A 22,711-nucleotide genomic window follows, 5' to 3' on the forward strand; every position below is an offset into this window, starting at 1 on the left:
GGTGTTGAGAACAAATAAGAGTGGTTTTCTGTCACTAATAGCTCAGTGTGCCCATATCTCAAATGCTTGTATGGAGTCCCAGTCTGCATACCTCAAGGTGTGACTTCTGTGACTCTACTGTGGCTCACAGTAGTGTCACAATACTGGGACTAGAAGACACCAAAAATAGTAAAAATAAAACCTCTAAATAGATAACTCCACTTTCTTCATGCAGTAGCTAATGGAGCTTTTGGAACATGTTACCACTGGAAAACGTGAATGCCAAATCAAAGATTGGTAACAGCCAATCAAAAATTGGTAACAGCCAAATCAAAGAAGGTTGCTAGATAAATGAATGGACAACAGATCTATAAACATATACTAACAAGATCAGGAAGAGTACAAGGAGAATGGAACATAGAAAATGGACAGGCTCATATGTTCTCCCTAAGCAGAATCTCCTGGTCTCAGGGTCAAAAATTGGATGCTGAGCTATCCAGCTCAGTTGGTCTGATTCAACAGGGCACTTACACTGTTAATGAGAATGCAGCTTGATTAACAAACTTTACAATTTTCAATTAAAAGAGACAGAGCAATTGAACTGAACAGAATACACATTTAGAAATCAATATTTAATACACCTTCCACCTACTGTTATTCCCCAATACAAAAAGAAAATTGTAGGAAGAAAAGTAACGTAGTCAGTACTGATCATTAATGATGTTACTTATACTATCTATACTTATATTTATACTTATCTAAGAATTCCAAGATCTTTGTTACACTTCAAGTGAAATATAGAAACATTTGTCCTAATCTTACAAGTTAACAACATGCATAGAAGTATAAACCTGTAAAAATTGCTTTATGGTGAAATTAAAACCCAAATGCAAAAACTGTTGTTTTACAAAGAACGCTTTCTCTCTTTTAGAGGACATAAGAAATAACAACCAACTGCTTCCATTATCAGCCTAAAAATGATAAATTGCACATAACTCTGCCTATTACTATTATCCCTACCGTAAAAAGCAATAGCATTTAAAAATATTTTTCATTTTGCTTTGAGATTTACTTTAAACCCATGCTGTATTTTCTGTGGTGTCTCTCTGTTCCGTTGCTTTCCTTCCTTTAATCATTCCTACTGTTGCAAATGCTTATGCAACCTTTCACAAATTGTCGTGTTCCCTAATAACTTGACTCTCTATTGCACCTGACTTGCTCAGTTTTATTTATCACTCTTTTCATCTCAATTTTTTTTTTTTTTTTTTTTGTTTCAACTGTTTGTGTCCTATCTTTTTGGCTTATGCTTCCCAACTCAAACTGAGATGAGAAACAGCAAGTACAGTCCAAGCTCAACAAACTCAAGTTTGACACAGGTTCTACAAGCTTTTTTAAAAGAGCAAAATGACACTGAATGAAGCACTTTACTTTATAGTTTTCTTATTTACACTGATTTATACCTTTAAAATGTGCTACACAGAAGATAACTTAAGGTTTGTGAATAGAGAAGCAAGTTTAATTACAGACGTGTTTGCTGTACTATGACATTCTTAATATCATCCAAATTATTCCACAGCAGAGCTTGGCCTAGTGTTGTTTGACAGATGGCTTTATAAACATAGAAAGTGAAAAGAGAATCCTTCTAAGCATATTATTTGGGTTCACATATACAATTTGAATATTAATAATGTGTGATTTTAAGTGTGGTAAAGTGTTTCAGACACATCAACAAACCATGCCCATTATCTGCTTAGAAATAGGGAAGAAGAGAAATGCTTTACACAATGACATCAAACAAATTTGACAGATGGCCACCATGGACAAACAAAAACAAACCAGAATGCTTACAAATATGGCAAAAACAAGATTTCCTCCTGTAAAAGTCTGTCTTCGGAAGCATATATAGCAAGGTTTCACAGTTAACCCTATCTCTTAGCATGCAACAGAAACCACAAAAGAGGATTTAAAGAGTGTTGAAGATACCTTTTTAAAAAAGGTTTGTCTCATGCAACAATAACTTTAAAACACAACTTGCTGCAGAATTATTATGAACAATTTTATAATTTAATTTATAATTTAAGGTGTATCTGCATATCGCTGTGAAGCTGAATGACTACTACTAATTTTCGCCTATGCTGGATTTCTTATGAGGTGAAACAGCTTGAAAATGGACCTAAAAACAATTTACAGTTTCTAAACTCAAAAGGAATACATAGAATTTTGAATACACAGAAATTCTAACCATATTACAAAAAAGCCTACTTAGGTCACACATAAAGAATATGTACTCAAGATATAAGTATATACACTTTTTCACTTTTTTTTTTTTTGAATTATATCCAACAAACTGAGCTGGCTCTTTCTCACAGTTCTCAGATATTTCTATACAAGCCATATTGACCCCTTTACACACACTTTCACAGAAACATTCGTTTTCAGAAGATGAGCTGTCTGGCAGATTGTCATCAACAGCTTAAATGCACACTAGATTTTTTGCTTTTTCCTCAAAGCTGAGTTGGGCTTTTTGGGCTGGGATAACTGAAACTGTTATGACAGACAGAGAAAGAATTAAGAAAAAAGCTGTCTTGATAAAGTTCTTGAAAAATGTTATTGATGATGCCTCTAGAGAAGTGAGCTTCTGTATCACTACGAATAAAAAGAACATATTTGGAGCCAAAATTAGAAGTGCAAGCTTCGGATCAAAAGAGTACATGAACTAAGATGAGAAAAAGAATATTTTAAATCAATAAGCATTCTGTCACGGACAGGCAATAGCTTTCTTGATCTCATGTAGAAGATCTATGCCATTTGAAAAGTCTGAGACGATCTCATTATCTTTGGAAAAGAAAAAAATACCAGACTGAACACATACTAGAAAAAATTGCTGGGAAAAAAATGAAAAAATGTGCAAAGATAGAAAGATAAGCAAGCAGCACCTAGCCACTAAAATGGAGATGTTAGAAAATAATTTCCATGCATTTCACAGGTATAAAAAGAAAGGTATTGGAAACATGCCAAGAACGATTCCTCAGTGTGATCACCTTCTACTAGAAAGAGTGCTTAGCTCTTCTCTCCACTCGCAGAACTCTCAGAAAAACAAGCAAAAGAAACAAACAATCAAAAAAAGAAAAAGGAAAAAAAACCTACACGCTTGCAGTAAAAGCTGATTTGTCAATCTAATAGCAGTGTAAACCCTCAAAGGTCTGGAGTGACATTTCAAAAGTATTTTCTTTTAATACTATTTTTTTGTAAAACAAAACAAAACAAAACAAAAAAACACAGCATATTTTAATTATCTCTGGACATTACATTATCACTGTACTGCATACGGTATTGAATTTGGAAAAGATTTTAAAAATTCAGTTATCCAGAGATGAAGAAAACCTTGTTTGTCTTGCCAAGCAAGATTTTTTTTTCTAAACTCTGAAATGTCAGCATATCTGCACAGTTAGAAATAAAATATTTTCACAGCAGTAAATGCTTCCCAAAGCACAGTGCAAATAAAATAACTAATCAAATTAACACGTTGCCTATGTAACCATTTATATTTCTCAAGTGCGGTAACTAAGGCAAAGATATTTCAGTCGGCCAAGATTAATCACTGCATTCACAAGAAGACATTTTATAAGGATATTAATGGCAGTCTTTTTTTTTTTTTTTTTCTCCTCTTCTTTTTCCAGATGTTTCTGGACATTCTGAATGCCTTACCAGAGCTCCTGCCAACAACTTTTGCTCTGTGTTTTTCAGTTAGGTCAGTGATATAGCAGAGTTGGATTTTAAGTTAAAACAATTGTTCAACAGTCCCTTTTGGATGTCTACATGCTTTTTGTAAACACCAGCCTTCTCTACCGGTAGATGTATAGGGAGGAGGAAGAATTACTTGCTTAAAAAAGCTAGTGCTGAATTTGAGTTGCAGATGATGTTTATTTTATGTACCCAGGAAAGTGTTTCAACTGCTTCTTCCTCAAGAGTTAACTTTTCTCTTGTTTCAGCATGCTCTTAAATTGAACCATATTCAGAATGTCATCTAGCAAGTTATTATCATTGCATTTCCATCAAGCAAAGGAACACTGCAAAATAGATACCTACTACAGATAGGGAATTCAGAGATCTACCGGTAAGGCTGGAAGTGAAACACTGCTGCTTAAGCAGTAGCTAACTTCAGCAAGTGAATCACAAAGCAGAAGAAAAAATGAAGCGACTGCACCATCACTATTATTAAGGACATGTATCTGAAGCTGTCTGGCCAAGAAGAGAATTAAGGGAAAAAAAACTAAAACTGTCTAACCTACACAAAGAGATGTTGTTTTCAAGCATGCCTCTACCTGCAAAACAAGTGGTCACGATTACCAACATTCCTTAGTTAAGAACTTTCCTACTGAAACTCACACTTTTTTATTAAAAAAAAAATAAATATATATATATATATATATAGGGCCTATATATATATAGGCCCCCTCCCTACCAAAAGCTCAGGAGACACAGGGCTTATAATTTTATTTGCCTGCACTCAGGCCGAGGATTACAAATGCTGTAATCACTAGTATTAAAAACTCTTGAGGCACTGAACAAAAAACACCCAGTATCATCATTGCTTAATAAAAGGAAAGGGAAGATATTCCCTCTGCACTGATAAATACATGTAATACACATCTTACCTTCTAAGGTAAAAGTATTTCTACGCTATAGTTTCTATAGCAGCTAAGTACTTCGAGGGAAACACAAAGTACTTAGATATATTCTAATACTAGCAGATTGAATTAGTACTGCTATAATAACAATTTTTTCAGTTTAAAATAAATTTTAAAGAGGCCAAAAAAGTGCAAAACATTTTCCACATTTACAGGGTTTTTCTACAGTCCTCTACCATTTTTTTTTTTGTTCTGTTTTTTAAACGTGTTTTAGGATAAAGAATTTATGTAGTAATAATTAATACTTCATTTTCATTAGTCACGTTATAATATCTCAAGAAGAAAAACAATTTCTATTTCAATAATTTCTACAATTAGTATTTCTCTAAGACAATAAAGAAATAGCAAATACAGATAAAATTTGACCTTTTCCCCCTTTCACAATCTTTTTCACATTCTGGTATTACTGACCAAATTTAAATTGGTCTGGTTGGACCATTACTCCCACAGTTAAAACTCAGCATCATCCAGTGGCAGATTAAATGTAAGAAAGCTAATGGAGAATTTCCTTCTGACTTGATCTCTGTACTGGTTCTCTCTACAGCTCAGAACAACAAACCGTAATGGTTCCAGAAACCTGGGAAGTTTAGGATAAAATCACAGCATACACTAGCAATAACACTTTCACTCAAGAGTTTACACACAGAAAAACTACGTATCTTAGACTTTTATGACAGTGACACCTTGTGGCTACATTTGATTTGGAATCTCTCAGAGGTTTCATTTTCTTGTAATTGCTTTAAAGAGGTTTTCAAAATTTGTGATCTAGGACAAAGAACAAAGATGAAACTGCAAAACAAAAATGAAAGGATGAAAAACTGAAAAGGCTAAAACACAAAACAGCACTGCCTATTCAAAGATCATTGGAGGTGTTAACATTCACTTGATGTACCAATGCCCCACAAATTATTTTTCATGGGAAGCACAGTAATGCCCCTAACTCTAAAAGCATTGCGGATACACGTTCACAATGCTTCATATATCAAAAATCAGTCATGGTAAGGGCTGCAATACACATAATGCAACGAATAACTTATCAAGCACACTAAATTGGCCTTAATTCATTGTGAAATAAATTGCGTGTATTTTATTCATCAACTAACTGCCAGAAAGTTGCATCTTTTTCATTCAGCTAGTGTGAAAGAGACATTGACTACAGATTTGAAAATAGATAATGACTCACCTAAGAGAAAAATGAAAGGTTTTCAAAAAACAAACAAAAATCCAACCCTGCATACATGCAAATAGAAAATACATTCACATTTTCTTCCTAATTAAATGCTTGAAGAGCTCCTTAAAACTCAGGTGAACACATTAATTCAGCTCTTGACAGCTCTCACCTTGCATAACTAATACTTATATGAAAGATGACTCAGAAAGGAAACTAATGTTGCCTAGCATTTCAGGGCTAATATCCTCTTTTTAATCTATGTTTGAACAATTGCCCTAGTGTAGCAGACAAAAACACACTGTCCTACAACAACACCTACAGAACCTGACACATTCCACTCCCTTCTTTTGAAAAACAATGTGTATATTAAAACCACAGTCAATAAACTTAGTTCTCCAGTTCTCCCTTACTCGTCAAAAAGTCATCCTATACAGTGATACTATAAAGAACTCTGCTTTATGACAAGCAGACAAACTAATGCTGAAATAGAAAATCAATTTTGGACAAGTCTTTGGATGAAGTCATAGAATGGCTGTCCTTTTGAAAGAAGATTAAGAAAAGTCCTGCCACACCACCTTAGATCTCTTCAAATTTTGTTAACATGATGGAATCAAAAATCACTGTCCTTAGTAACAAGCTGTCCACTTTGTACTAAGCTAAGGTCACAAGAAAAACAAAACCAGACAAAACAAAACACACCTATAAACTCCATGAGGCATTTCATCATTGATGGATGAATTAACAGAGACACCTTTAAGCAAGACTTATCAGACAGAGATACAAACTAGAGGACAGCTGCAATCTCAGAGTGAGAAAACAGTAAAATAAGAATCATAGAGCTTGCAGGGAAGAAGTGAAGATGCATTTGCCTGCATCAGGAAAAATACATTTGAAGCCAGTTACATTTAGTATGAGATTACTAAAGCAACAGGGAGGCTGAGAAAAAAGTTACCTGAGAAGGGGGCACACAAACGACCCACTAGAATTTTACCACATACGCTACAACAGTTTGTCTGCAATTCCATGTTGCAGAGCAGTGAAGGATCAGAGCAAGACGCCACTCTTTGAAGGAAAAAAAAAAGTGCTTCCCTTCCTTGGTGATTCCATTAATTGCTAAATGATTAAGACACCTGTGTCTACAGACTAATCACTACAACACTGGGTCTATGATACAAAGCATAGTGATCATAACATCTCTGGAATCTACAGATTACGGTTTCTCTGTTAACAAGTTCAATACAATTTTTGGATAGGAGAGCTTCAGTGTGATCACAAGCTTTTTCCAGAATTACCAGCACCTCCAACAAAAAGACATCATCACCTCAATAACGATTAAGCCCACCTAGCTGCTTTGTTTTACACATATCATTGCTCAAACCTCCTTAATCTTAACTTTCCTCTTTCTCGCTTTCATAACTTTCATACTCTTTCAGTGCAACAACAGAAAACATGTAAAATATAGAAAATACATTTCCAAGTTGTATAGCAAGCATTTAAAACCATAAAAAAAAAAAAAATGGTAGTAAACATCATTCCTTGACTGCCAAGTGAAAAAAAAAACCATCACTGTTGTCAGAATGCAGCTGCAAGAGGAAGAGAGTATGACTCAAAATAATAATTAAAAAAAAGAAGAGAGTAAGATGAAAAAATTGATACAAGGCCAGAGGTAGAAGAATCATAGTTTTCAAAACAGGATGCCTGTAATTTATCAACTATTTATATTAAAAAGCAAGACAGACAAGTGTTGGGATTTTTTTTTTGACAGCTTATGAAAGTTGTGTATACCATACACCATCAGAAATACATAATATAGCAACAAAATCCAGCAACTTATTCTGCTGTCTACATTATCGAATGACAGCCATGCAATGTTACATTGATGAACTAACCTGCAGACACGGGCAGGAAAATACAGGCTCTGCCAGGACCGACAGAGGTATTTAGAGTGATCGATAACTCGAATCCAGTCTAACTCGTCCATGGACACTTCAATGTAGTAGGAGTAAGACCTTTGGATTGTCAGGAGAAAAAAAAAATGGTTAGAATACAAGCAGTCACATATTAGGTATTAAATTCTACAATTTCTTCTCAATTTTTAATTGTGCTGAAAAGAAGGCTACCCACAGTCCTATGTCTAAAGTCTCTAAGAAAGATTCCTATTCCAAACTAGCTTTGAAAATAAATTCACATGCAGTTATATTTAGAGCTGTTTTCAGAATGACTTAAAACATCCCAACATCCACAATCTGCTGTAATCAAATAAGACCCTCACCTCTCAAAAAATGCAATCAAAACTTTCAAATTCAGTCATGTTTAGCCATAAAATACTAATTTGTATTCTTTCTTCACAGAATAAATCTAAAACACCAGTGATGAAGGTATTTCTATTGCCATATGAATGAAGAAAATCCAAAAAGATTTAGCAAATTGAAATGTTTTACTTGAAGAGGACTATTTTACTTTGTGGCATAATCTTTTTCTCACTCAAGCTCTTCTTGACCACTTTTGACCATCCCAGCTGTTTATGATACATTGTTAAGCCAGTGATGCATCATTTATACACCCCAAAATTACCTCATCAAAAATAAAAACAAAAAATATCTACAACACAATGTGTGTTCCTCTTGTTTATATTTACTCTCAATTACTAATCTTCCCCTCTCCTCCCCCCCCCCCCACGGGGGCTTAGAGTGGCGGTTGCCTCACGTATTATGTTTTAAACTCTCCTCTAGATAACATTTAGTTTCAATTTATGCACCTAGAAAGGTCTTTAAGATGTCAACTCATAATCAGCTTTCACATCCATAGTAATCAGATGCGTAATACTCACAACCCATATAAACACACTGTGTTTCAGCAACATGATTATTACCAGCCTGTGTATACTTGACCAAACTACGTTTCAGCATTTCAGAGTTTGAGCAGTGAGATCCAAAAGACTTTTCTACGTACTGTGTGATGAGAATTTAGAGTTCTCACACCACTATCACCAGAATAATGTACATTTGTAACCAATATACAAAATTTCTTTTTCTTTTTTTTTTTTTTTTTTGGGGGGGGGTCAAGGTTCTAAGCAAACAAAAATTATCTAAAAAATGCCTTATCTATTCTTAAAGATGGCTATTTTTTTTGCAGATAATTTGTACAGCTAGTCTCCTTTGCACATTTATATCTAAGATTCATCTGTTAATAACACCTCTAAATTATAGATGCAAAACATGCAAGTATGTATTTATTTTTATTACGAATGTACACTATATAAAGATATCCAATAGGCTAAAGCTTTACAGAGACAGTTGAAGTTAATGAGTAGTTTAAAAAGATGTTTAACAAGAAGCCACAGTAAACTTGTACAGTTGCTGAAACATCTCCTTAAGAAGGATATTTATGTATCCCATGAGAAAGATGTAGATGAGAGGCTGGCAATTCTCAAAAAAAAAAAAAAAAAAAAAAGGTTGGAAGGGATCTCTAGAATTTTTCCCAACCCTACAGCCAAAGCAATGCCAAACAGCGTGGGTTACTTACAGTCTTGGCTGGTTAATTTCTGCATACATGTAAGGACTGACATCCAGAACTTCTCTGTGCAAACCCTTCCCAAGTTTAACTACCCTCATTATGATTTTTTTTCCTAATGTTTAATAGGAATTTCCCTCACTGCTGCTCGTGTCCACTGCCTTTTCTCAGCACACAGTTGTGAGAAGAGCCTAGCCCTATATTCCTATATTAAAAAGGTGAAGACAGCAATAACATCCCTCCTCTTCTTCTCAAAATGGAAGAAGTTCTCTCAGGATCTCCTTGTACATAACATGCTCAAACCCTTATCATCTTGGTGCCCTTCTGCTGGACTCACTCCAGTATATTAACAATATACTGGACACAGCCCACAATTGGACACTACTATACATGCTTCCTTTTGCATTTATCTTAAGACAGTTGAGCTACTGGAAGAAAACAACAACAAACACACAAAAAAGACAATTCAGGTATCCTACCTAATAAGAAGCAAGAGAAAGCCCAATAAGAGATTTACCACAGGGGAAAAAAAAAAAAAAAAAAAAAAAAAAAAAAAAAAAAACGAACAACCACACAGGATAACACAAACTAGATATGAAATCAGTAAACCACTGTAGCCTCAGTATTTTATGAAGACAAAAAGAGGTTCATCTTGTCCAACTCTGCCACCAACAATGGTTTGCTCTACAAAGTTCAGAGGTGTCACGTGACACTAAGCAGCAGGGGAAAAAAAAAAAAAAAGCCACCCTTTATAAGTTTTCCAAATGCTTTTTCCTTTGTTTTATCAGCTGCTAGCTGATATATGCCTTGCAGATGAGGGGCATCTTACCAGTTACAAGCTTTCTGAAAATTGCAAGAGAACTACTCATTATTAATGGCTCTAATATTTTTTAAAATTTTATTAAATACTTGGTTTTCTTAGTTGATCTTCTGTGACAAATAGTTTAATATTGTGTGAAGTTGTACCTTGGGCCTTTGAAAGTTCAATTTTCAGTCTTTCCAAAAGGAAAAGAGAAGTGCAAGTTTCAGCTGAACTGAATCAGAACTTCAAATAAATAAATCGCTGTAAGTTAATGCAGCTTGTTTTGAATGATTAATAACTGTAATTCATATTTTAAATAAATTTTAATTTACAAAAAAAGTAAAAATAAAAATCTGTAGAATGCCTCCTGTTCTAAAATAACACAGCTTAGTTAAGAAAACAAAATATAACTGTTTTGCAATTCTAAACTGTTAATTTGAAATTACAAAAAAATCAACCTCTTATCAGAAAGGTGGTAAAGTATAGGTGGTAAAGTATAAATAGTTTCGGCTTTTGTTTTCATTTAAATAGAAAACTGCTTATAAATACCTGCATGAGATGTCTTCTAAATTGCAAAATTTTTGTGATGGCATGTTATAAAATGAATATATTGCTTTTGTGAGATAAAAAGAGCCTTGAAATATTCTTTTTGCTACTTAAATAGTCATTCATTTGTTGAAGTACACATAATTTGATCTTTCATGCGTCCCATAATAACCTAAAGAAGCTGAGCATAAATTGGCTAAGGCATCCATGATAATTCATACTTCACCAGTTCCACTACAAAGTGGCTTTTACTAACTACTGCAGTTAGCAGGCAAATTCTATTCTAAATAATTTTTTATTCTCTGATTTATTGTTGAAAATATGGTATTTCTTAACAATTTTGATATTGAAAAACTTTAAACAAATATTCTTTTAGTGTCTAGGACATAATATCTGAAAATATTCTGCAAAAGAATTAGAGTTAAGTGGCATGAATTAGAGCTAGTGGATATTAAATGGCAAATAGAAAAGCAAATTAAAGGTGTTAATTAAAGTATTATTAATTAAAACTATTTAAACAATGTAAGCTTTCAATAGTGATATAAAATATTTAATGAGAACACTGAGAACACACTGAAGTATTACGAGACACTTTAGTCTTGCAAAATAAAGTCTGTAGTGTAACTAAAACTCTATTTAAAAACCAGCCTTTTCAAATAAAACCTGTCACTGCCATCTCCAACACTGTATCATGCTGTTTCTATAAAACATTTATGAATAATTTGCATTTATATGTTATCAAAAAAAAAAAAAAAAAAAGCATCACCTTCCTTTTTTATGTTAGCTTGGCACCTACCGACTATCTCTGTCCCACAGCAGTATTCGTATGTGGTTGATTATTGATGGCTGGCCTAGTTTAATTTCAATACCAGAACGGCAGTCATCATCGATTGGGTGTCGAGAAAAGCCATGATCCAAGTCATAGTTCTGAGTGTCCCCATCTAATAAAGCAGACTTCAGCTCCCCTTTTACAACCTGGGCTCCATACTTCATTGTTGCGATATTTTCTCCTGGTACTAAGAAGAAACAGAAATAACTGCTTAGTACTTATACTCTCATCATGCAAATCAGATCTTCTGAACATCAACTGTATTAGGTCGGAATGAAGATTTATTGCCCGTATCGTTTCTCCAATGCTGGCTACAAACACATGCTCAAGGAAAGAAGAAAAAACCAGAGCCAGTGCAAAGTAAAACCTCCCCTGTAAATCCATTGCTTCCAGCACTCCACAGCTCAGTTTCCAGCCAAGAATAGTATACTTCACAAATTATTTTCACTGCCTTAATAAAAGCTGTTTTATTTTACAATCCTATAACGTAGAATTATGACCACAACGTAATTATACATTTTGAAAACACATTTTAGAATTTTTTGTTCTTCCATTTAATTTGATGCCACCTAGTCCTTGCATGGTAAAAGTAGTGATCATTTACTACTACATAGTCCCTATATGCTTAGTGCCTTTCATGATTTTACAGAATTCTTGCATGCGTTCCTTAGTCAACTGTCACTTTCCTTCTGGTTTGAAATTTTGGGTCTATTTAGCTTCTCTCATAGTAAGCCTTTCACTACACCTCTCATCACATTTGATCCCTTTTTTGATCCCCTTCTCTCTCTCTCTCTCTCTCTTTTTTTTTTTTTGGGGGGGGGGGGGAAGGGGAGAGGAAGAAGGGAGGACAGTAGGGGGAAAAGGAAACTAAAACCACATTAAAGACATGGAGGAATTATGAATGTGCAGAGAGGTATAGCTGATGGAATACGCAGAGTGGTATATAGAGTATATCTCAAGCTATTTTGGTATCTATATAAGCTCCCAGTACTCTGCAAAGCTAAATGAACCTGACCAAAAGACTAGTAAAGTTTATGTGAAATTTCCTACTGGCTTCTTAGGCTTTGAACTAACACATTAAAGCAAGCCTTTTATGCCTGCATTTCAGAGTAATAAACATGTTTATCCTAGAAACAAATCTCCCATCAAGACAACTGGGGATAACAATCCCTAACTCTACTACAAAACACCACACTGATGAAACACCCTGTTAAAAAGACATTGTTAACACTTTTGTTTCAGGACAGAACCTGGAAGCCAGGATCTCAGTGTTAAAAAATTAAATAAATGAAACTCTGCCCTGAACTTGAAGCACGTTGGGAAGAGAAGTATGAATTCTAACAGAATGTTATTTCTGTTATCTAAAGAACAGGATTTGAGGTGATAAAACTTTAACTGTATTTTATTACTACTACATAAAAACATCAAATGCACTAATATACAACTATGTAATTGCAAGTAACCATCAATGTTTCCACAAACAGAGAAAGTCCCAAGAGTTTGAACTAGTATTAAAACAACATAGAAATTCAATTCTTTATAAAGCTGTGATTTTGACAAAGCTAGAAATTCTGAGATTAGGAACACATTATTGAGATGTAAGGAAGCAGAAAAAGAAGTCAGAAGACACCATTTAACTTTATAAAATTTATCTAATAGACTGTCAACAGAACGTCCCATACCATAGGATTTTTACAGTATCCTAATATTAACTCAGATTTTTAAATATTAATATCTAACTTCTAAGGGAAGATGCAGTGCTAAAAAATCAGTTCTCTTTTTCAGGGCTCATCCTGAATGACTGACAGACTACAGTGCAGGCTGTCAAAGAATATTTAATGCTATTCTTTGTTGTGGGACAAATACTTTCTATACATCCCATGTTGTATGCAAAGTAATAGTACTTTTAAAAAGCTCAGCATCACATATTCCTGTTGAATTAATAGACAGCATGGATAAGAAGTCAAACAAAAGGCTTCTCATGGTTTTTATACTTCCCTTACACAATTTGGAAGACCTTTTTAGATTATTTGGGCAAATACATAAAAAATAACAGAAAAATCAAAAACACTGGAGAAAAGATGTATGAAAATTTTAATGACCTAGAAAACAAGTCAGCATCAACATAAAATCATTGAAATTCCATACAGCCCACAGCCAAAGCATTCTTGTTTATTGTTTTTGCAAAGGATTTTCTATTAAAATACTATTTCCTCAAGGAAAATACATTTTTATAACAATGTACATGTTTGAGCAATACCCAAGGCAAAAAAAAAAAAAAAAAGAAAATATGCTGACTAATGTTATTTCCTATTTGAGGAACAACAAAGTCAAGAATGTTACATAACAAGACATTTCATTACGCAAGCCTTTTAAAAACATACAGCAATAGGCAAAAACTCAAAGAACACATTAACCACATCATCCAGACAACTATAGTCCATCAATCACTAAATAAGAGAGAAGAAGAAAAAAAAAAAGATGCTTACTTAACATGCCCCTGTAGTTGAGGTCCATGTCCCGACTCTCAGAACGAATCTTAATGGCATCTAGGATGGCATCTGGTGACAACAGTCCAGAAGGTCTTACAACATTTAGCAGTTCTGTTAGACTCATTAGTGGCAAACGCACGGCTTGCATAATTTCAGCATGGTTTTCCTTGGGGTTATGTTTACACCAATTCATCAAGGCTTGGAAAATATCCTTCTCAGGAGCTGCAAAAGAGTCCCTCAATACAATACTTAGAAGAGCAGCCTGGAAAAGAAATCAAACAAAAAACAGCTGTATTTTAAGATACTTTATTTATTTATTTTTAAAATTTAATGGATCATTTATCTTGTACTTATTAAAAAGGCGTGACTACTTGAAACAGTAAGCCCACAATAGAACAATAAGTCCCTAAAAATTCCTGAATTTGAATCTTGTTTCTCAGATTCAAAATACACAAACACACAGACACAAAAACATTTTATTAGTCTACAGTAACTGCACTAACAGAACTCCTCAACTAGACTTAATCTTCAGTTTCAGTACTGCATTTATGGCTTGTTTTAGTTTCTTATGTATATATTAAGAAATAATACTAATCCACTATGAGAAATAAGACAAAGGAAAAACTATTCAAATCAATTTTATTCCAACTTAAATTAAGGTATATAATTTAATATATGATAATTAGGAATATAAGAACTCATTCGGGGGTTTAGTAGTATGGTTCAAAGCATTCCTTTAAGCTTAGGCTGACTAAGGTAACAGATGCAAAAAATCAGCTGTGGCTTGGAGTCACCTTTTTAAACTATTTTAACTACCTGAGCTTTTTTTTTTTCCCTGCCCCTCTCTCCTGGGACCAACTTGGTATCATCAAGTAAAAACCTGACTGACCCTTATTCATACAAATAACCAACAAATATGAGAATAATAATAATGAGAACAAAATATGAAGAACAAATGAGAACAAATAATGAGAACAAAAAGAACTGAATGGTTTTTGATTTTCATTTAGCAAGCACAATAATTAAGGAGTCTGCCTCAGAAAAGGACAAGTCTCTCTTACATCTCTTACATGCCAGGATTGGCTGTGATAAAGATTTTAGAAAGTACATGTTTCCTAATAAATGACATCTGCTTTTTTTTTTTTTTTTTTTTTTTTAATTGAAAATATACTCTCAGAGCTCAGATTTAATAAACTGCATGTGACAGAATACAGCAGGGGAAACGTATCTTTTCCCTACACAGCTAGTAAGTTAGTCAGCAGAGCAGAATGTCTTGTACTTGTTCAGGGAACAGACCCATCACAGCTTTTCCACTAATACTTATAACACTTTCTTCTTTTTAAAAATAAAATTAAACTATCATTCATTCAAGATGCTCTGCTGCTTCACCACTTGAAAACACTTTACCACTATTATATCCAGCTCAAAGGCTATTCCAGAGCAAGTGGAAAAATTCAGTAGCATAGGATCACCTGACTCCAGCAAATATTTATGCATCTAACAAGAATAAATACTACATATAAAAAACAACAGCAAAACCCACAGCCTACAACACCATCTTATTACATGATATCAGAACTTGACAATGATAAATCATACCAACCCCCATGAAACTCTAGCTTACACTGTAGGAAATCACCCATCACAGAGACTGCCTGTATCAAGAAATTAACAGAATGGAATACCTTCTGCTATCTTATCTTTACTTAATAACTACAAGATTATTCAGAAACCAAGTGATATTACTTCAAGGACTGATTAAAACCAAGAAGATAAGATTAAGTTACCTGTTCCCACTTAGTAAAATATTCTCATATTTAGCTATACTGACTTGTCAGAATTAAGTACCTAAAAAGTTCAGAAAAGGTCATCAGTATTTTCACCTCACCTTGCCTTGAATACTTCCAACTGCTTCAATTTCACTAGTATAACGTGTCACCTGTTATCAAACCTATAAGCTTGTATTTTATACCCCCATTAGTATTTTATCAAGAAGTGTATACAGATTAAAATTAACATTCCTGGGAAAAAAAATACGAACAAAAGATATACCTTAGAAAGTGACAGGAAGCCTTCACTGGAGAGCACCTCCTGGGCATTTCTATCCATGAACATACAGCACATAAAAGTTAATTTTGGAAGAGAATAAAGACTAGCAACATCAAACGTCATACAGACATTCTGAATATTAAGTATGGTGCAAAGATACTCAGATGTAGAATCTTCCAGTTCTGGAAACCCATATTTATGTGCCAGGCTTAGGAAGTCTAGGAGAACTTCCTCTTTCTCATCTCGTAGTGTAGCACGACCAGTGTAAATATACTTCAATAGCATGGTAAATGCTTCTGCAGTGGTGTCCTGAAGAGGAATTTCTGCTTCAGGCTGAGATTCTCTCATTCCACCATACAATAATGCTCTATAAGAAAGATAAAATTTGAGAAACTTATATCCTGATAATATCTGCATGACTAACAAAGAAAAAAAAAAGCAGATAAAAATAGAAAGAGAAAGAAAATGACAAGTTACAACAGAGGGGATGGAATGGAGATGCACATTAAGAAACTACAAAAGAAAAAGCCTTATGCTTGGCATTTAAAGTGCAGTTCTACTCTGAAAGCAGCTGCACAGGAACAGAATAATAGTCTAATGCATCATGCTTTTATCCTAGAGAACACTTGCTCTATCTCTGTTTTGAGCAATAGTTCACAAAGCAGAAATTCAGTTACCATTTAGCTAGAATTATTTTGTTGCAGATTTGTTTTTTTAATATAGTGCTATCAGTGTTAAAGAAAAAAAATGCAGAAAAAAACAAGTGAAACAATGAGTTCATCACCATAAAAACATTGACAGATTACAGTAAGGAATAAAGGATCAAAAATCCTAAGATTTGCTAAAACCAACACATGGCAACCCTGATGATGTCCTGAATCTTGAGAAAAATAAAAAAATAATAATAAAAAAAAAAAATGTGGGTATGCTGAATTGTTTTAAGTGTGATACACAGTTTGAAAACAATTTGCATTCAGTCTTGGTTTAGTTATTAACTTATCCCTCTGACAAAACTAACAGGAAAAAGATCATCAGGAAGTGTATCTAATTCCATTTAGATTGAAAAATGCCCAGCTCTTTAAAAAAGCTGGTTTAGTACTATTCCTAGTTTACAAATAAATATTCTAACCTGAATCAACCAGACCTTTTTAAATACTTAATTTAAATGTGTCAAAAGTAAACTTTCTAATTAATGTATTTCACAGAAGCATGCTATCCATGCTCTGAGAAATCAAAACAATTTTACCGTAGAATTTTCTGTTCCAGAAGTTACCTTTCTCTTGAATTTGTGAAAATAACTTCAAAGTCCAATTTAATGAAGGTCAAAAGAATAACATCATGACATGGTATTTATCTTTTTATATCTGGACACAATGATTTGAAGTGCTTGGAAACATTCACAGAGAAAAGGTCACACTCAATGGACAGATGATTACATGCTGAAAAGTTCATAGAGAAACAATGTTTATCTTATCTGCATGAAATTTTCCTGCGAGCCTGCCAAAAAGCTGTACTTCACCTGAAATAATGGCACCTAGCAGCCAGGATCACTCTGTGTGCTGGAAAACGTTTCTTTTCCACTATAAAGGTAACGTCGCTATATTCTTCCCCATTCATCAGAGCACCGATATGCTCTGACAGAATGTGAACATGGTCAATCTCACCCACAGCTGTGTAAGGACGAAGTGGATGGCTGTTACTCATCTTTGAGGGATGGGGATATTGGTAGCCTGAAGAGAAAAAGAAAACAACTAGGAATATAAAGAGCACAAATATTTAGAAATGGCAAAGACCAAGCTGCAATTATGAAAAAGTGTAAGTTCCCATTTATTACAATGAAAATGAAACAAAGAGGTTTTCAATTGAAGTTCATTTATGACAGGACTTAGTGCAGCTTGAATCAACAATTCTGTTCATAAAAAAAAAAATTAAAAAAAAATCAGAGAATTCCATCACCTTGCTCTTTTGTCAAGCCATTTACTTAAAAAAAAAAAACTTCCAAAAATGAATTAAAAATTAATTTAATTAAAAATTAAACAATTTTAATTGCAATTACCATTAGAAACCAATTTTTGTCTGAATTAAAATGCACATAATTAAAGAGAAATAAATTATTTGACCAATTAATCTTAGTCTTAACTCTGAAGTCTCTACTAAAATCAGTGAGTTTATAATAAGTAAAATTTATAAACTAGCAGTGTTTATAACCCATTCTTGCAGAACTGGGAGAAAATGAAGAATTGGGGATAACTTGTAACTATTAATGGATGAAGTCTGTCAAAAAGCAAAGCTTTACAATGTACATTTTTCTTATTCTTTCTACTCAGTTTTCTTGATGCCTTCTTGATCTCTTAAAGAAAATTAAACCAATTAAACCTCAAATACCTCTCAGTTATAAATGTAGGAAACTTTACTAATTTATAAAACAATACAATTCTATGGAATTATTTTGCTGCTACTTAATTCACAAGAGGTTTTAGTCTTGATGTTATTTTTGGCTTATTTCTGCAACCTTTCTGCAGGCTTTCCACAGACGCAATGGCAAGAGTATCCACAGGAGAATTTAGGTCTTAAATCAGCTTCTATTATTATACCTCAGATTCCTTTTAAATAAAAAGGTTACCTGTTTCAGGTAATAACCACCTGTATTTTCAGTGACACTTTCTGTGCTCCAGTGACTGACCACTTTTCAAAACGGGCATATACTTAGTGCTGAAGAAAGACAGTGTGCAGGAAAATGAACACATACCCTGAACACAGCTAACGCATTAAGTGAAAAACTCATGACAGGAATGCATTTTTAGCTGTATTTTAAAAGTATAATTAGAAAATACACATCTGTCCCCAGTCACTCCTATGGAAGAAGGAAAGGGAAATAGATGTACATGTATATAGGGTTAAATATTATTTGCACCTCCATAACACCTGGAAACACCTAACCCAAAATCAAGATACCATGGAAACACCATCCCGAAGAGCTCTAAACTAAACCAGAAAAAGCAGTAGAAAGTCAGACTGGAGAAAAATACAGCATACTAAATAGCTGATACAGATGACAGCCAGAGTGGGAGCAGACCTCAGCTTTCCTCAGGCTCCCTCTGCAATTTGAAGCTGCACGCCCATGGAGACATCACAGTGCAAAACCAGCACTGCACCTGAGAAGCCATCTAACCATGATAACACAACAACACTGCAGGAAGTTACTCTGCTATCTAACATACAAGTAAATTAGGTGGGATTTTTTAATTGTTTTGTGTGTTTGTTTTTTCTCCTGTCATAACAACAGATTGTCTGTACTGGTTTGCACTGATTTGCACTGGTTAAATTAGCTAAGGCAACACTGTAATGAACACATTTACACAACAGATCCACTTCCAGCAATGTTTGCTTGTATCAAGCAAGATTAATTTAATTCACATCAATCGAGCTGCAACTAGCAACAGCCTTTATCACAACATAATTATGTGAGAGTTTAGAGGCTACACTGAAATTTAAATGCCCTCAAAATGTAAAACCTTTTACTACAATAAAGGAGCAAACAAAAGAATACATTTGGTACTCAGTTGCAAATCTAAAGCCTCCATAGTCCTTCAAGACTTCTGTACCTTACAAGTCTGTAATTGCTGTTCTTGATCTTCATTGTTATGCACAATAGCCAGGCAATCCAATTACATGCGAGTTACATGCACATTATCAAGCAAAATGTACTCTCTCTCTTTTGCTAGTTCCACTTCTGATTAATTAGGGAAATTCATTTAAGACACTTAAGGTACATTTGGGTTTTAAAATCTATTTTACTTCCACTTACTCTACAGTCTAATTTATTGCTGTCTTCATTCACCCTTTTTTTTTTTTTCTGTAAAATTAAGACCAGATACTGTCTGAGAGACTACAAAAAATGCAGGAAAACCATTAGTTGCACACTAACTTTGCCTGCTGTAGCTGTGGATGTTGTCATGTGCCAAAAGGGTGAAAAGTTCAAGGGAAAACTGTTCCCATTTCAGGTAAACAAATAAATAAAATCAAAAGAACACTTCTCTCCCAAGAGTATATAACCCTACCTCTAAACAAAAATACACAAGAATAAGTGCGCCAAGTCTGAACCAGGGACACTTGCTAATAATCCCACGATGACAGTCTTTATGAACACGGAGACCTGGGACTAGATCAAGTGATGAAAGCAGAAATTGAGAAGTCCTTTTGTGTCAGCTGCAAGACAAGTTTGTTTCACAGATGTTCAACACTCTCCAAATTGCTGGTATTATTCTGAATTACCAGTTTCAAACTGGTCACTGGGAATATGGGACTCAAACAGTGGCTATGAGCCTCTGGCTGAGGAACCTTTCAAATGCTTGAGTGACCCAAACGGTTGAAAACTGGCAAGTCTATGAAAGCTGTGTACGTGACTTAGATGCTTTTGGTGGGTAACACTAGTATGAGGAAGAATTAAAATTCATTTACTCAGCCTACTACAAATTTCTATTGCAAGTTTCACCTGCAAAGCAAGCAACACTGTGAGAGCAGTCATGTCTTCAAAATGTAGAACTAAATAGTACATGACTCCAGAGCTTCCCAGCCTGGATTACTTAGCGGTATTAATTCAGTCAACTCTTGAAGCCATCTGCACAATTCTCATTTGAGGAAGTAAATAGTAATATACTGGTTTGGTTGTGGCAAATTGCTATGAGCTCATCGCTTACCTGTAGAGCTAAATATTACAACCAGCAATTCAAAGTTTTAAATAGAATAAAAAAAGGCAGAAGCTGCCTGCAGCTTAGCAAAACCCTTTATGATGATCTCTCTGGCATCTTCTATAATCATTTACACCCCAATCAGAGAATTCAGGTATTTGCTCTTCCCAGTGGTCAAAGAAGAACATTTAACTAACTGCAGATAAAAGGCTAAGCCATTTACAAATGTCCTGCCAGCACCATAACCTATTTCCAGTAGCTATTAAAAGCTAATCAGATGGTTCAGGAATCAGCTGCTGCAGCTTTGTTCATGCCACAGAAATAAGTATAGCATTCTCCTCGGTAAATCTGAGGAGCTATTAAATCTGCACCAATCTTAAATGGTGCCTGTGAAGTCAGTAAGGTATAACCTCTGCTATCCAAACCCAAATGGAAGAGCCTCTTCTTGGTTGCCATCTTCAATAGTAAGACTATGTAATAAATACTGGGCCACATTTTTCACAATGCAATATTATATACAGCGTGTCAACGTTAGAAAAAACTCTTTTCAGTAAATGATCTGTAACATGTTATAGCATACAATAACGTGAGCTACAAAATGCAGCAACGAAAAAAAACACAGTGACTTCTTTACTAAACTACTCTTGAACTAGAACTGCGATAAAGATCAGCACTAAGTCACTTTCCCGCCCCATTTGGGCTGTTACAAAAGACAGCCCTCTGCAACACAGTGCTGCTTTCATTGAAAAAAAAAAAAAAAAAAAAAAAAAAAAAAAGGGAAGAAATGATTTTATACAGCACAGAAAAGGGCATTTAAGAAATTGTCCATGAATAAGTTGGAATTTTTTATTTTATATATAAAACAGTAAAGAAATATATGTAAGTAATATACCTACTGGAAGTTTATAGAAAAAATCTACAGAAAACAAAATAGCAAGTAGACAGAAAAAATGACAGAATAGAAAGTGTTATGAAATAAATCTGGATTATAAACACAGAGAAAATAATTATACCCCTGAAAAACAATTCCTTTATCACCTATACCTACATAATACAGTTCTTGTTGGAATTACACAAAGGGATTTTTTTTTAAATATAAAACTCTTACACTGCTATTGTTTCTAGAAATAGGAATCGTGACAGTTCTGAGCTGATTCATTCCTTCATAAAGTACTCTGCTATGTTTTAACAAAGTTCCAGGGGGGGGGAAAAAAAAAACAACAAAAAAACCACACTATTTTAATCACAATTTCTACAAACTATTTTTGTTCTCAGTAGTTCAGGTGCAACAAACTAACATCTCAGGAAAAAGTTTGTTGTTGTTTGTACATATTACAATATAGAGTGAGGAAAACACAAGTAAATACTTAGACACTGTCAGAACCCTTGCTACAGAAGCTCCTTTGTACTTCTGAATAACAGTAACAATGGTGACCGAGTGAAAAATGTAACAAAAAGGGGAAAAAAAAAAGTTCTAAAAGTAAAACTGTTCTGGTTGAAGGACACAGAGGTTGGGAAGAATTCTAAGTTTGCTCTTGTGAAGTGTTCACAAGCACCAAGAGTAAAACAAAGTTTTATGGTTTGATGCAAACCCATAAAACCACGAAAGCCTGGTCACCATTTCCTTCAGCTTCACAACAGGTGAAAGGATTGATATGCAATAATGTTCAGCTACAACTGTTTGGGGGATTTTTTATAGTTTTTAATTTTAATCAAGACTTTTAAAAAAGAGAAGCATTGACATTTAGAATTTAGTTACAAATATCATTAATTTACTCTGTTTCATCAAGAAAAAAGCAATTCAGTACTGCAGCACAAGCCAAATTATACATCGGAGGAAAATAGTATTTGTTCTCTAACATTAATTTTCTATACTTTTAATCCTTTTACTTCTATATAATATTTCTAATAATATGGAAGTCTTTGTTCTACAGAGCTCTGGGATTGT

At 34.1% G+C, this 22,711-nt stretch overlaps 1 protein-coding gene across 4 annotated transcripts in view; it reads right to left on the reverse strand.

Annotated features, from left to right (window-relative positions):
* BTBD9 (BTB domain containing 9) overlaps positions 1 to 22,711 on the reverse strand; it is a 142,700-nt gene that overhangs the window by 117,145 nt on the left and 2,844 nt on the right. For all 4 annotated transcript variants that reach the window (XM_082756074.1, XM_082756071.1, XM_082756073.1 and 1 more), the window contains exons 3-7: positions 17,592 to 17,802; positions 16,076 to 16,439; positions 14,021 to 14,285; positions 11,499 to 11,718; positions 7,731 to 7,850 (exon numbers count right to left, since the gene is read on the reverse strand). In XM_082756074.1, the coding sequence (XP_082612200.1) occupies positions 7,731 to 7,850; positions 11,499 to 11,718; positions 14,021 to 14,285; positions 16,076 to 16,439; positions 17,592 to 17,802 (1,180 nt within the window). The remainder of the gene's footprint in view (positions 1 to 7,730; positions 7,851 to 11,498; positions 11,719 to 14,020; positions 14,286 to 16,075; positions 16,440 to 17,591; positions 17,803 to 22,711) is intronic.

The sequence above is a fragment of the Aythya marila genome, assembly GCF_965140915.1.
Source record: "Aythya marila genome assembly, chromosome: 3".
NCBI classification, from domain to species: Eukaryota; Metazoa; Chordata; class Aves; order Anseriformes; family Anatidae; genus Aythya; species Aythya marila.